General features: G+C 53.4%; 2 protein-coding genes across 4 annotated transcripts in view; one reads left to right on the top strand and one right to left on the bottom strand.

The window, feature by feature from the left end:
• Positions 1-1,243: 1,243 nt before the first annotated feature.
• PLK2 (polo like kinase 2) lies at positions 1,244-6,539 on the bottom strand. The gene is made up of 14 exons (XM_036308947.1): positions 6,287-6,539; positions 6,009-6,116; positions 5,810-5,926; positions 5,507-5,636; positions 5,205-5,292; positions 4,669-4,764; positions 4,365-4,563; positions 4,132-4,279; positions 3,688-3,785; positions 3,087-3,216; positions 2,608-2,848; positions 2,393-2,522; positions 2,067-2,177; positions 1,244-1,940 (listed from the first exon to the last, which is right to left on the bottom strand). The coding sequence occupies exons 1-14, from the start codon at positions 6,509-6,511 to the stop codon at positions 1,749-1,751; spliced, it is 2,013 nt and encodes a 670-aa protein (XP_036164840.1). The 5' UTR covers positions 6,512-6,539; the 3' UTR covers positions 1,244-1,748.
• Positions 6,540-6,572: 33 nt separating this feature from the next.
• GAPT (GRB2 binding adaptor protein, transmembrane) overlaps positions 6,573-13,334 on the top strand; it is a 31,926-nt gene continuing 25,164 nt past the window's right edge. Inside the window, exons 1-2 of one of the 3 annotated variants that reach the window (XM_036308948.1) lie at positions 6,573-6,913; positions 9,748-9,840. In XM_036308948.1, coding sequence (XP_036164841.1) covers positions 9,793-9,840 — 48 coding nt within the window. In that variant the 5' untranslated portion in view covers positions 6,573-6,913; positions 9,748-9,792. The remainder of the gene's footprint in view (positions 6,914-9,747; positions 9,841-13,334) is intronic. The other 2 variants (XM_036308949.1, XR_004967499.1) reach the window with 2 other exon arrangements.

Genomic DNA, 13,334 nt, shown 5'->3' with positions numbered 1-13,334 from the left:
CCTAGTCTCGGCTGGTTCCCAGAACACCCAGCGCATACCTGGATCATTACATCACGGCATGTATCAGGCTAATAAGTAAATGCACTGTCTCCTCCACTCGCCGGGACTTCCTTGCGGGCAGGGAGGGGTGTGGGTTTACTCCACACCTCCAACCCAGGGACCCTCCGCACACACGATGGACAAGCACATGTTTTCAAGCTGCAAAGTAATACACAGCCTGACACTGTGCAACTCAGTGAAGGAACATGTTCCAGCGTTTGCCAGCGCCTGCTTTTTCCTTCTCTGCCTAGAATAGATTCTACTTTTGCACACCCAGCGATTAGTGTAATTTTTTTTCAGCTATCACCCTAAGCCATTTAACAAAGACTCACATTGTATGCACAGCCGGAGCATTCCAGCCAACTAGGACCTGTGGAATATCCAAGGCAAATTCTCCAGATCTGACTTTTAGGAATAAAATACGTCAGGAGCAGTTGGTGATAATTTTAAGAGACGTGGACGATCACACCTCCATCCTGGCACCACAGTGCAGGATCCCAGCGCGGCCCTCGCCCAGATGTGAGAGATGCTGACTTCTCAGGACAGCACCTTCCTCACAGCAGGTCACCACCCAGCACAAGGCATTGCCTCTCGGACGGGTCACTGCAAGTTCAGGGAACAGGCTGGGCAGCTTTCCGTGTCTGTCCCAGGGCAGGTCCCACTGAAGAGAAGCTTGGTCTGCTCTGGGATGACTTGATCGTTTGAAAGCAGAGCTGGTTCCCATGCCATCCTCGCCACCGCGCACCAGAAGGAAAACAGAACGACTGTGTAGGAAGCCCTTCCCCCATCGAGCGGGCGCTGGTCCTGCCGGGGGCGCGGGAGGCGTTGGGGCAGGTTCGGGTGAGTAATGCACTTGGAGGTGCGGGCACACACAGCATAGCATTTTGTCCATATTAAGATAAACTTCCTGAACCTCCTGACACTAATAACAGAGTCTGTTTACACAGATCCCAGCAGCTTCAGCTCCGAGCTGAACCTCTGGAGAGAAACTGGTTTTGGAGTTAGTAGGAGGCCTGTATTTGCAATGAGAGCAGTATTTTTGTTTCACTCTCGTCAAGCGAGATCTACCCTGCCTGCCTGGAATCTAGTAGAAAAGCCAAGACCTAACTCTCCAGTACGCGTCTATGCCCCATGCAATGCCGAGTCCAGACCGAGAAGGCTGCGCCCAGCGACGCACCGTGACAGACAGACTACTGGACAAGTGTTGCTGCTTTTCCATGAGCTTTATTGCCAACAGTTTAAAATGGTCAACATAAAAAAACAAACATCTGATAATAAATACTGCTCTTTGGCTGTAATAAATAAAAAGTTTATTAACAAGGAATGCACTTTTCCAGCCACAAGTGTCTTAAGAAGTAACCAAAAACATTGTCAATGGCCATAGTTCACAGTTAAGCAGCCCAATGCTGCCCGTCACAGCCTCTCCATGCGGCTCCGCCCCTTCGGGAAGGAGGTCACAGCCCGTCCTCTGCCTGAAACACTCAGCAGGAGTCAGTCAATGCACCTTTCTCTGAAATTGTCCGGAAAACCTTTTAAAACAGGTCCCTGCCTTCGGGCTCCCACTCGGACTGTCCAGGTCAAGAGCGGCATCCTCAGACAGTCCCGCAGCCAGAGGACGGCCTTCGCACCCCCGCTGCCTGCCTCCCAGCGTGCGGAACCTTCCCTGGCCGCGTGGCTCCGTGGGAGGAGCTGCGGCCCCGGCCCCGCCGCTAGTTGCATCTCTGCAGGAGCATGTTCAGCGCGTACTCCAGCCGCTGCTTCAGCTCCGGTGCGCAGCCCGACACCAGCAGCGTGGTCAGCCGGAAGGTGGTGGACAGCCGGTCCTCATTGATGTAGGTGAGCAGGTACTCCTCGTCCTGGCTGCAGAGGATGACCTTCGTGTGGTCGTGGTAGAAATTCACCTTGGAGAGCAAACGAAGACATGATTAGGCCTCTGAATATGAATGGGGAACGTCGGGTCACGGACTAGACGGCAAGTGCAAGTAACTCTTCAGGACCTCCCCCTGCCCTTCCCTAGGGCTGCTCACCTGGAAGGTGCCGTCGTTGAAGAGCATCATTAAGGCCTTGTCGGACTTGAGCCACTGAAGGAGGTAGAGCCGAGGCCGCCGGGTGTCAGTGACGCTGGGCAGGTCTCCACCCTGAAGAGATTGGCAGAGAGGGGACTGGAGAGACTGCAGCGAGCACTCCATTCCTCTCGAGGCAAGTGCCTCTCCAAAGGAAGCAGATGTCCGGTGGCCCGGGGATCCCCGCCCCCTCCCTCCAGCTGCCCCCAGCTGCCCCCCGCAGCCCCGAGGCCACGCAGCCGCCCCGGACAGAGCCCCCTCCCAGCATCTGCTCTGAGCCCAGCACCTACGTCCATCAGGTTCTCCTCCATGTAGTGGGAGAAGTACTTCAGCACCGTCACTTGGCTGATGAACTGCTCGGGGGCGGCTGTCGCTGTGAAGACAGAGCACTGGCCGAGCTCCGCGTAGTAGTGGACGGTCCTGTGGCGGGGAGGACAGACGCGTCAGTCGCTGTTTCCACGTCTCAGCGCAAGACCGGGTGCGCAGGACGGCGCGTGTCACTCACCTCTTGTCTGGAAGGAGGCTCATGTGGGCGCCGTTGTTGAAGAGGACGCCCACCGTGTGGTCGGAGAGCTGGTACCCGAAGCCGTACTTGTTGGAGTAGTCGACCCACTTGGTGACCCACTGGAAGGAGGTGCTCAGCTGCTCCCTGGGAATGCAGTCGGCCGCCGGCATGTTCTCCAGGCACCCGCGGAGGACTCTGGCCACCGTGTCCGCCACACTCCCCATGGTGCTGTCCTCCAGGCCTGAGAAGTCGAGAAAGTGATGGAATAATTAACAAAGCCGCTTGGCCTCGGCAGATGCCATGTTTCCCTCCACTGGTTCTCCTAAGCACAGGGACTCAAAACTCCTCCCAGACTGCTCCCAGGCCCTCTGCCTGCTCCTCTGATGGCACGTTAGTTAGTGCAGGGGAAGGGCCTGTTACCCAGTGCTGAGCCCGGGCACCGACGTTTCACTGCTGGAAGCGTTGTTGGCATCACTCACACTCACTGCTGCTGCTGCAGCTGCCAAGGGTCCCTCGGACGATCATCCGAATCACGTCCCCCACCTGCTGCCTGTTTTCCACCACAGCCGTTCCCGACCCGGCCACTGTGGCGGGAGGTGGCTGGAGCTCCTGGGAAGAGAACCACACAATGAATCCAGCACCTGAAAGTCACTTAGGCCTGAGAAGTCCAGGTTCAGAGGGGATCGTGGCCACTGCTGGGAAAGCTTCTCAAAGTAGTGGACACAGCAGGCAAGAGCAGTGGACATGGAGGTAAGAGCAGTGGACATGGAGGTAAGAGCAGTGGACACGGCCAGGCAAGAGCAGTGGACATGGAGGTAAGAGCAGTGGACATGGCCAGGCAAGAGCAGTGGACATGGAGGTAAGAACAGTGGACACGGCCAGGCAAGAGCTACTGCAACAGCTCCATTGCATGCATTGTTCAACTGAAAGACAGAAATCTTTCCTCTCAAAGGGTAAAGGGATGGAAGAAAATAAACAAACACTGACATGCCCGAACTATGACAATCCCAGAGCAAGCGACAGTTAACAGAGTGAAATGATATAAAGCATCAGTATCTACTTTGGTCTCTGCCAGCATACCTCGTCTGTCCTGTGTTTGCTGGGTTGCTGCGTTATTGAAGTCTTTTTCAAATCGTTCCTGAGCTTGTAAATGTCTTCATCTTCTTTAGATGCTCTATCTGCAAATCAAGGACAAGGATTTTGAGCGTTACTCTATCCTCACCAGGTAGGAACAGAGCTAGCGTAGTTCCTCACTTTGCATTAATAACGAGCTCTGAGCATCCAGGGCAAAAACAGCATTTTCATCGCGGCCATTAGCTTCAATTATGCAAGAAGCACGCTTCACTGCCTATCCACAGAAAGCCACCAGCCCCATTGTGCAGTGCGGATTTATTGTGCCAGACAAAGTGCAAGAGTGTACAAACACACTGGCTACGCTACGCCACTGCCAAAGCCTCTCTGAACTAACGGATCCAACTTAAACATAACAATTGATTCAGAACAGTGAGAGGTCTTCAAACTTACTGTGTGTGTCAATGTATCTTGCTTTGTCTTTTTTGCCACCAAAAAGAGCAGCAGCGGCTTTCCTAAAGAAATTCTTTGCGGGGCTGGACAGGTGGAAATCGGGGACCGTGTGGCAGCAGCTGGAGGAGAGCCTGTCGGGAGTGAAGCCCTGTGGGGCGCGAGAAAGGCTGTCAGTGACCTGCTGGCACGGGCATCCGCAGCACGTCACCCAGAGACCCAGGACGCACACCCACCTGCACAAAGAACTCATGGCGAACGATGTCATCCAGACGGGGCCGGTCCTCGGGGTTTTTGGACAACATGCTCGCTATCAAGTGCTTAGCAGGGGCCAGCAAGGAGGACGGCATGGTGTACCTGGCTTCTCGGATGCACCTGTACGTTTCCTTCAGGTTCGTGGTTTCAAACGGGGGTCTTCCGAGCAGCATCGTGTACCTGGGGAAAGGAAGCTCGTCCTCAGGAAGGTCACACAGCAACGCTTCTCAAATACCAAAACCTAAACCCACACCTGCTTTTGGTCATCGAGGTGCAGCTACTTACATTACACAGCCCAACGCCCAGATGTCCGACTCACAGCCGTGCCCTTGCTTGTTGAGGACTTCGGGGGAGAGATAGTTTGGGGTACCACATATTGTTCTGCAAAGACAAAATAGGAAGAGCTCATTAGGGACTGTGCCATTGTTTGAATTTGGCTCCCTCGATAAAACCTTGAAAGCACTGTGTGGAGTTTCTGTTTGGAAACATTTGACTTTTGGTTTTGGCATTTGAACAGCTGGCATCTGACCAAGTGATTCTTGGTATTTGTTTAAGGCATGTAGTTTCCTCCGCTCACACGGACAAAGTGTTTTAACCAACTGGGACCAGGCCTTTTTACCCACAGCAGGCAAACTTAGGACAGGTTTATTTCATGATCAGCGTGCAGACATAAGGCGCTGGCCCTGGCCCCACGTGGGCCCAAGTTCACACTGTCGTGGTTTTTACATTGAGCATCCACTGACCTTCTCTGCCCCCAACTGGGAAATAACGGGGTGTCTGATCTGCACAGACCCCAGGGGAGGGGTCTTTCTGGCTCTCACCTCCTTCGGTGCTCCAAGGGCTCCAGCCTGGCTGCCAAACCGAAGTCCCCGACTTTCAGCTCCATGGCCTCGTTAATAAAAAAGTTCCCTGGGTGACAAACAGCACGCGCCTGAGTCCTTTGAAGGCCCACGAAGCAAGTGCACACACACGCTTTGGGGGCCAGCGGCCAGCCGCTGACTATTCACGCCCCCCATTCACAACAAAACTGAAGGCTGGATGGGGGGGAGGGGCGTGCATGTGTCAGGGAGCGAGAGAGAAGAGGGGCCCCACCAGCAAGTCCGTGTCCCAGGGGAGGACTCACCGAGTTTGAGGTCCCGGTGCAGGATTTCCTGCTCGTGAAGGTACTTCAGCCCCGACACGATCTGCCGGAGGTAGTATCGGACTTCGGGCTCCGTCAGCACCTTCCTCGCTTTCAGGATGTGAGCCATGGACTGGGGGGAGGGGAGGGGAGGGGAGGCGCTGTCAGGCGGGACCATCAGCTTCGGGATGTGGGGTTCCCTCACCCCCACACGGACCCCAGCGCCCGCGGCGCCCAGGGCGCGCGCACCCCCGGCCCCGCCGCTCCCTGCCCCGCGAGCGCGCGCGCGCACCGCCCCGCACGCACCCGCCGGCTGCAGTACTCGAGCAGGATGTAGATGTTCTCCTGGTCCTCGAAGTGGTGGTGGAACTGGACGACGTGCTTGTGGTGCAGGAGCCGGTGCAGCTCGATCTCCTTGTCGATCTGCGGGAGGCACAGGCTCAGCCCCGCCGCCGCGGCAGGCGGCTCCCACCCGCGGCCCCGCGAGCGCCCCCACCGCACGCACCTTCTCCCGCTGGTGGGGCTTGGCCACCCGGCTGTGCGGGATGATCTTGGCCGCGTAGACTTTGTTGCTGGTCAAATCCGTCATCTCGTAACATTTGGCGAAGCCGCCCTGCAAGGAAACAAAGCCGAGACGGAACTGAGCCTGGTGGAGCGGTGGGCGGCGGGCCGATCTAGAATCCAGCAAAAATCAGCAAGAAAAGCGGGGGGGGGGGGGGGGGGGGGCGGGCGCAGGCTGCTCCCCGAGCTCCTTCCCCGCGAGAGCCCCGGCGGCGCCCTCACCTTGCCCAGCACCCGGCCGCGGCAGTAGCGCCGCCCCGTCGTGGGGTCCACGACGACCCGGGACACCTCGGCGCCCGCGTGGTGGCGGGGCTGCGGGGCGGCCGTCGGCTCCGGGTCCTCGGCGGGGGACGGACGCCTGCGCTTCGGGTCCCCGCCCGGCCGGCCCGGCTGCTCGCCGCCCTTGGCGCCCGCCGGCGGCACCGCGATGGTGCGGAGCAGTTCCATGTCGCCGCCGCCACTGGTGCGAGGGCGAGCGCCGCGTGGCTTCTTATACGGGGGCCGCGGCCACGCCGGGGACGTCACGACGTCGCCACGCCCACCAGTCGCGCGGGGCGGAGCACAGCCGGGGCGCAGGGGCGGCCAAGATCCCCGCACCCTCGGGGTCGCGGCCCCGCCCTCCGGGCTGTCGCCGCCGCGGGTGTCGAGGCACCGCCCCGAAGCCCTCCGTCGCGGCCCCGCACCCGCGGACCCCCCGCAGCCCGACCGCTAGTGTCCGGGGTGAGCGCCCCGCACGCCCCGCGTGGCCTCCGCCTCGCAGGCAACCGAGCGCGGGGCAAGGGCGCCCCCTGGCGGGACGTCGCTGAAGCGCAATGGGCGCGCGACGGTGGCAGGTGGACTGCCCGCCAGGTGAGCGGGCAGGTGCCGCGCGGGGTGCGGGTTCGCAGGGATGTCGCCGTCACGTGCTCCCGGGGGGCGGAGGGGGTGCGCCCGGCGCCGGTGGAGGGGCGTCACCCGGGTTCCTCGCGCTTCCCGCTCCCGGGTGTCCAGGGCACCGCGGTCCCTGCTCCTGCGGCGGGTGCCCCTCTGAGCCCCGGGGCGGCGGGCAGGGCTAGAGCCCGACTGAACCTGGGCGCCGTGCTGTTCCCGCTGCACAGCCGGGGCGCGGGGCCGGCGGTGAGGTCGCTCTCCGTGTCCGGAGCGTCCAGGGGAGGGAGGCGCCACTGCGCACAGGTGTCTGCCAGGCGCTCCCGCCGGGTCCGCGCTCAGCCAGAGGCCGCTCCTTCCCGGCCGGGAGGTGCCCAGGCCGAGGCCGCCCGCGGCCCATCTGTCATCTCAGATCCGTGGACACGTTCCTAACCCTTCTGTCTGTTCACCCCGACGTGGAGCAGGAGGGGCTCCCAGGCCGGAAGGAATGGGGCGGTGGGAGCGGCGGGCGCGCTCGGGCGTCTCCAGGGAAGCCCTTCGCCAGCCCCGGGCGCGCGCGGCGGGCCGGGCAGAACCAGGGCCTCAACCTGGGGACTTTGCTCGCTGCCTGTACTGGGCTCGCTGGTTTAGAAACGCAACCTTCCTTTCCTGACCGATTTTTCACCGTGCCTTTGTCCTCTGGTTTGGTAATGAATTTTTAACCTATAATTGGTTATGGTTTCCTACGGTAAAAGGACTGTGAAGAAGAGATTGTCGTATTTTTCCTTCTTTCATTTATTTGATTATCACATACTACTTGCCACATCTTTACCAAATGTACCAAGAATTGGATAGGCTATTGAACGTTTCGTATGAAATGTAGGTCTGCCCTCCAAAACCCTTGGGCATTTAATACAATATTAACCCTGTGTTTGTGTTACGGGGTCGGCTGTGACATTTGATTTTTTGGTTGGTGGTGCCATCCTGTGGACAGAACCGGAACTGCAGTCCATAGAGCACAAAAGAAAATGGACTTTCCAGTGGAGGCGGACGTTTAATTGCAAACCACCTCTCGTTAGTTCTGGGGACGTAACGCAGGTGCAGTTAAAGTCCCAGTGAGATTTTTCCGTGGAACCTGACAAGCTGATTTTTTAACTTTCTGTGAAAGTAAGTGATCAAAACCAGCAAGGCCGCTGAAAGGAGAACGAAAGAGGCCTGTCTCTCCCAGCCTCACGAGGGTCATGAAGCTGTAGCTGTTGGAGAGTTTGGTCCTCTCACAGGAGCAGGTGCGGGCGGGCTAGAGCAGAGAGCGGGAAGTACACCCACATGTGTGTGGGACGCTGAGAATGAGGGCGGTGCCCAGGATGGAGGGGCTGGTCAGTAAATGGCGCTGGAAACAAACGGTTTTTCCATATTGAAAAACCTGTTAACATAGAAAACATTCAAACCTGTGAAGAGTTTTTGTGAGTTTATTTGAGCCAAACTGCGGACAATTGCCAGGAAGCAGAATCTCAGTGTCTTGATATAATGCTACGTACGGAGAATGGTGGTTTCTCACCTTGCTTTACACATTACAATCAAAGGAGGAGACTTAAGTGGGTCACATGAAATCCATCGGCGAGAGATTAGGGAGGCAGGAGAAAGCAAAGCGGGGGGACCTCTGAGATTGGATAAAAAGTAAAATGATAGACACATAATTCTTTTACACAAGTGGGTACAGAATAGTTAACAGTCAACAAACTGTACTAATAAAAGGGTAATATGCTAATTAGACCGGATCAACCGGACATCTTCCTGACAAAGCCACGGTGGTGGGGGCCCAGGCAGAGGCAGTTAGGGGTGATCAGGCCAGCAGGGGAGCAAGCAGTTAGGCGAGATCAGGCCAGCTGGGGAGCAGTTAGTGATGAGATCATGCAGGCAGGCAGAGGCGGTTAGGGGCGATCAGGCAGATAGGCAGGGTGGTTAGGGGTGATCAAGCAGATAGGCAGAGTGGTTAGGGGCGATCAGGCAGATAGGCAGAGTGGTTAGGGGTGATCAGGCAGATAGGCAGAGTGGTTAGGGGCGATCAGGCAGATAGGCAGAGTGGCTAGGGGTGATCAGGCAGATAGGCAGAGTGGTTAGGGGCGATCAGGCACATAGGCAGAGTGGTTAGGGGTGATCAGGCACATAGGCAGAGTGGTTAGGGACGATCAGGCAGATAGGCAGAGTGGTTAGGGACGATCAGGCAGATAGGCAGAGTGGTTAGGGGCGATCAGGCAGATAGGCAGAGTGGTTAGGGGCGATCAAGCTGGCAGGCAGAAGTGGTTAGGGGCAATCAGGCAGATAGGCAGGCGAGCTATTAGGCAGCAGAGATCGGGCCTAAACCAGCAGTCGGACATCCTCCGAGGGGTCCCGGATTGGAGAAGGTGCAGGCTGGGCTGAGGGCCCTCCCCCATGCACACATTTTGTGCACCGGGCCTCTAGTTAACAAGATAACTAACAATGGGGGACTTTGTGCTCTCCACCCTTGGTGCCCTGCCCCATTGGTTGTGCCCTGAGGGGTCCGGATAAGGGGAAGTTACATGTTACCCTGACCTTCCTCAGGTGTGTTATCGTAGATGCAAAAAGACAACAGGCTCAGTAAAGATCGAAGTTGATCTTTATCAGGGAAGATACTGGCCTCGGACATGACTACCCACCACAAACTGCTGTTTAATTAAATGTTTTCATTTCAGACCATTTTTGTGGTTACTTTAGGTCTCTTCACACAGGTCTTCCCCGAGTTAGTCAGGTTAGCATGTGGCTTTTTTTTCATCTACAAAATTAAATTTATGCCTTACACTGTGTTACTTCTCTAGGCTTCCATTGCAAAGGGCCCCAGACTGGGTCCTTAAACAACAGAAATGGATTTCATCACGGTTCTGCAACTGAAGGCCAAGACCGAAGTGCAGGTAGTTGGTTTCCCCTGAGACCCCTCCCCGGCTGCAGAGGGCTACCTCCTCACAGGCGGTTGCTCTGGGCCGAGCATCACTGGTGTCCCTGTGTGTGCCCACCTTTCCTGGTATAAGAACAGTAGTTAGATTGGATTAGGACCCACCCATGTGACCTCATTTCACCTCGTTACCTCTTTAAAGGCCTTATGTCCAAATACAGTCGTGTTCTGGGGTTAGGGCTGCATGTGAATTGGGAGGGGACCCTGTTCAGGCCATAACACCCACACCAGGTACAAATGCCTACTCCAGACAGAGTATGGACGGAAAGATCAAGTAGAAAATGAAGGACGCCAATTCTTTGAGCATAGAGTAGGGAAAGACTTTTTAAATTGAGATATAATCGCCGTATAACGTATCAGTTTTAGTTATACAACATAATGATTTGATATTGGTACATATTGTGAAATGATTAACACAGTAAGTTTACACCGCCATGCATAGTTACAATTTTTTTTTCTTGTGATGAGAACTAAGATCTACTCTTAGCAACTTCCAAATACGCAATAGGTGCTATTCATTGCAGCCACCCTGCTGTACCTTACATTCCAGGACTAATTAATCTTTAACAGAAGCTTGGCCACTGTCACCCATTTCGCTCACCCCACCCTGTCTCTGGCAACCACCAGTCTGTTCTCTGGATTCCACATATAAGTGTGTGGACAGAAGGGGCCACATGCTGACCTGACACGCTCAGGGGAGGCCTGCATGGTGGTCTTGCAAACTCTAAGACCTAAAGTCACCACAAGGATGGTCTGAAATTAAAACTAACTAAAAGCAGTTATGGTGGGTACTCACCTCCTAGGCTGGTATCTTCCCTGACAAGGTCAACCTTTACCTTAACTGAGCTTATTGTCTTTTTGCATCTATGATAACATCGTTGAAATGTCAGGGTCACTGTAACTTCCCTTTTTCCTGGACCCCTCAGGGTACAATCACATGCCCTGGGTGCCAGGACAGAGACACAAATCCCTTCATTGTTATTGTTACCATGTTAATTGTTGACTGTTAACTATCCTGTACCCACCCAAGTAAAAGAATTATGTGTTTATCATTTTACTTTTTACCCAATCCCAGAGGCCACCCCCCTTTGCTTTCTCCCGCCTCCCTTATCTATCACCAATGGATTTCATGTAACTCACCTACCTTCCTCCTTTGGTTGTAATGTGTAAAACAAGGTGAAAAGCCGACATTCTCCGGAGCACTATCCCAATCCCTTGAGATTCTGCTTCCTGGCAATTGTCAACAGTTTGGCTCAAATAAACTCACAAAAATGCTTTACAGGTTTGAATGTTTTTTACGTTAACAATGGGAACATACAGTATGTATTTGTCTCCCTGGCTTATTTCAGTTAGCACTATGCCCTCAAGGCCCATCCATCTATGTTGTCTCAAATGGCAGGATTTCCTTCTTTTTTAAGGTTGAATAATGTTCCGCTATAGGTATGTACCATAGTTTCTGTATTCAGGGTGCAGTGAGGGCACGTCGGGGGATTCCATACCTGGTCGATTATGAGTCATGCTGCAGTGAACACAGGAGTGCATTTTTCTCTTGGAGATTGTGGTTTTTGTTTCCTTTGGCTACATACCCAGGCGAGGAATTGCTGGGGCATGTGGTAGTTCTATTTTTAATTTTTGAGGAACCTCCATACTGCTTTCCACAGTGGCTGCAACAATTTACAACAGTGCGGGAGGGTTTCCTTCCTTTTCTCCACATCCTCGCCAACACTTATTTCTCATCTTTTTGATAATAGCCATTCTGGCGGTTATGATGGTATTTTGTGGTTTTGATTTGTATTTCCCTGATGACTAGTGATGTTGAGAATCTTCTCATGTACCTGTTGACCATGTATATGTCTTCTTGGGAGAATGTCTACTCAAGTCCTCTGCCCATTTTAAAATCAAATTGTTTCTCTGTTTTATATTGAATTGTATAAGTTCTTCATATATTTTGGATACTAATTCTTTATCAGATACAGGATTTGGAAATGGCTTTCCTTGTTTTGTAGGCTGCCTTGTCATTCTGTTGGGCTGTGCAGAGATTTTTAATTTGATGTGGCCCCACTTATTTTCTGCCAAGACCAACGTCAAGAAGCTTACCCCCAAAACAAACAAACAAACAAAACCAAGAAGCTTACCCCTGCTTTCTTGGGGGTCAGTGTGCTCCCATAGAGGGAGCAGGTGCTCAGAGGGCGGTGCACAGCCACTCCGCTGACCAGGATGAGCTGCTGCTCCTGCAGCAGGCTGATCCCTGCAGGCCACGCCCCACCAGTGCACGGATCCCATGCACCAGGCCTCTAGTTCACTTATATAATTACTCTGGGAGAGCAGCGAAGTGATCATTCTGTGCACCTATAGAAACATAGTCATGACAACACCTTAGTAAAAGCAAAAAAAAACCAACAACACAACCCTAAAAGAGACTCAAATGCCCATTAGACAGGAGATGTGGTATGTACTCATAATGGGATATTATGTGAAAATCAATGAATTACAGATATCCACATCAGCATGAATACATCTTAATGTTGTGTTTTAAAATGGCAAATTTAAGGTGACTCTTTTATGAAATTCAAGATCTAAATCTAAATATTATGCTCATGCATTTATATATATTGATTTCTTTTAAAAAAATAAGGAAATGTTAAAAACACAAAATCTTAAAAAATTATTTTAAAAAACAAGGAAATGTTAAACACAAAATGTAGGCTAATGGTTACCTTGCATGAGTGAGGCAGGGATAGAGGAGAGACAAAGATGTGGGTTTGTGTAAATTATTGTCAGGGATTTTGTTCTTGGGTTGGATTACAGAAACTAAAAAGGAGGATGCTTGCGCAGATCAGTGATAACTATGCCATGAGCCAAGGAGTAGGGTTAGTCCCGTTATGAATACCTTAAATTCAGGTTTAAAAAGTCCTGATGAGCCCGGCCAGCATGCTTCAGTGGTTGAGTGTCAATGTATGAATCAGGAGATCATGGTTCGATTCCTGGTCAGGACACATACCTGGGTTGTGGGCTCCATCCCCAATAGGGGGCGTGCAGGAGGCAGCCGATCCATGATTCTCTCTCATCATTGATGTTTCTATCCCTCTCTCCCTCTTCCTTCCTCTCTGAAAGCAATAAAAATATATTTTTAAAAAATTCTGATGAGCATAATGATGTGAGGGAAGTAAAGCAAAGAGAACAGTGTGGCATGGAATGTGCTGTCTGGAGGCCGCAGGACTCCGCTGGGTGTGTCGAGTCTGTCGAACTATCCTGGGCACCAGGGCTTTGCTCTAGGTGAAAAGAGTCCAAACCTCGTTTTATGTCCATCACAATATATTTGATTGGATATTTAGGTTTAATATCTAACTTAATGAATATAAAACAATATAAAATAAAAGGTTATGTTTAGCATTCAAATATTAAGTATACTAGAGGCTCGGTGCACAAAGTCTTGCACCAGTGGGGTCCCTT

The sequence above is a fragment of the Myotis myotis genome, unplaced genomic scaffold (assembly GCF_014108235.1).
Source record: "Myotis myotis isolate mMyoMyo1 unplaced genomic scaffold, mMyoMyo1.p scaffold_m19_p_5, whole genome shotgun sequence".
Taxonomy (NCBI): domain Eukaryota; kingdom Metazoa; phylum Chordata; class Mammalia; order Chiroptera; family Vespertilionidae; genus Myotis; species Myotis myotis.
Note: the sequence above shows the minus strand (reverse complement) of the source record. Positions and strands in the feature narration are given on the sequence as shown.

What these genes read in the sequence shown, in the direction of transcription:
- PLK2 (XM_036308947.1), bottom strand. Translation starts at nt 6,511, where the DNA reads ATGGAACTGCTCCGCACCATCGCGGTGCCGCCGGCGGGCGCCAAGGGC. An exon ending in TGGGCGTTGGGCTGTGTAAT is followed by an intron (nt 4,564 to 4,668) that starts GTAAGTAGCTGC and finishes TCCTTTCCCCAG; the next exon opens with GTACACGATGCTGCTCGGAA. An exon ending in TGGAGGAGAACCTGATGGAC is followed by an intron (nt 2,178 to 2,392) that starts GTAGGTGCTGGG and finishes CAATCTCTTCAG; the next exon opens with GGTGGAGACCTGCCCAGCGT.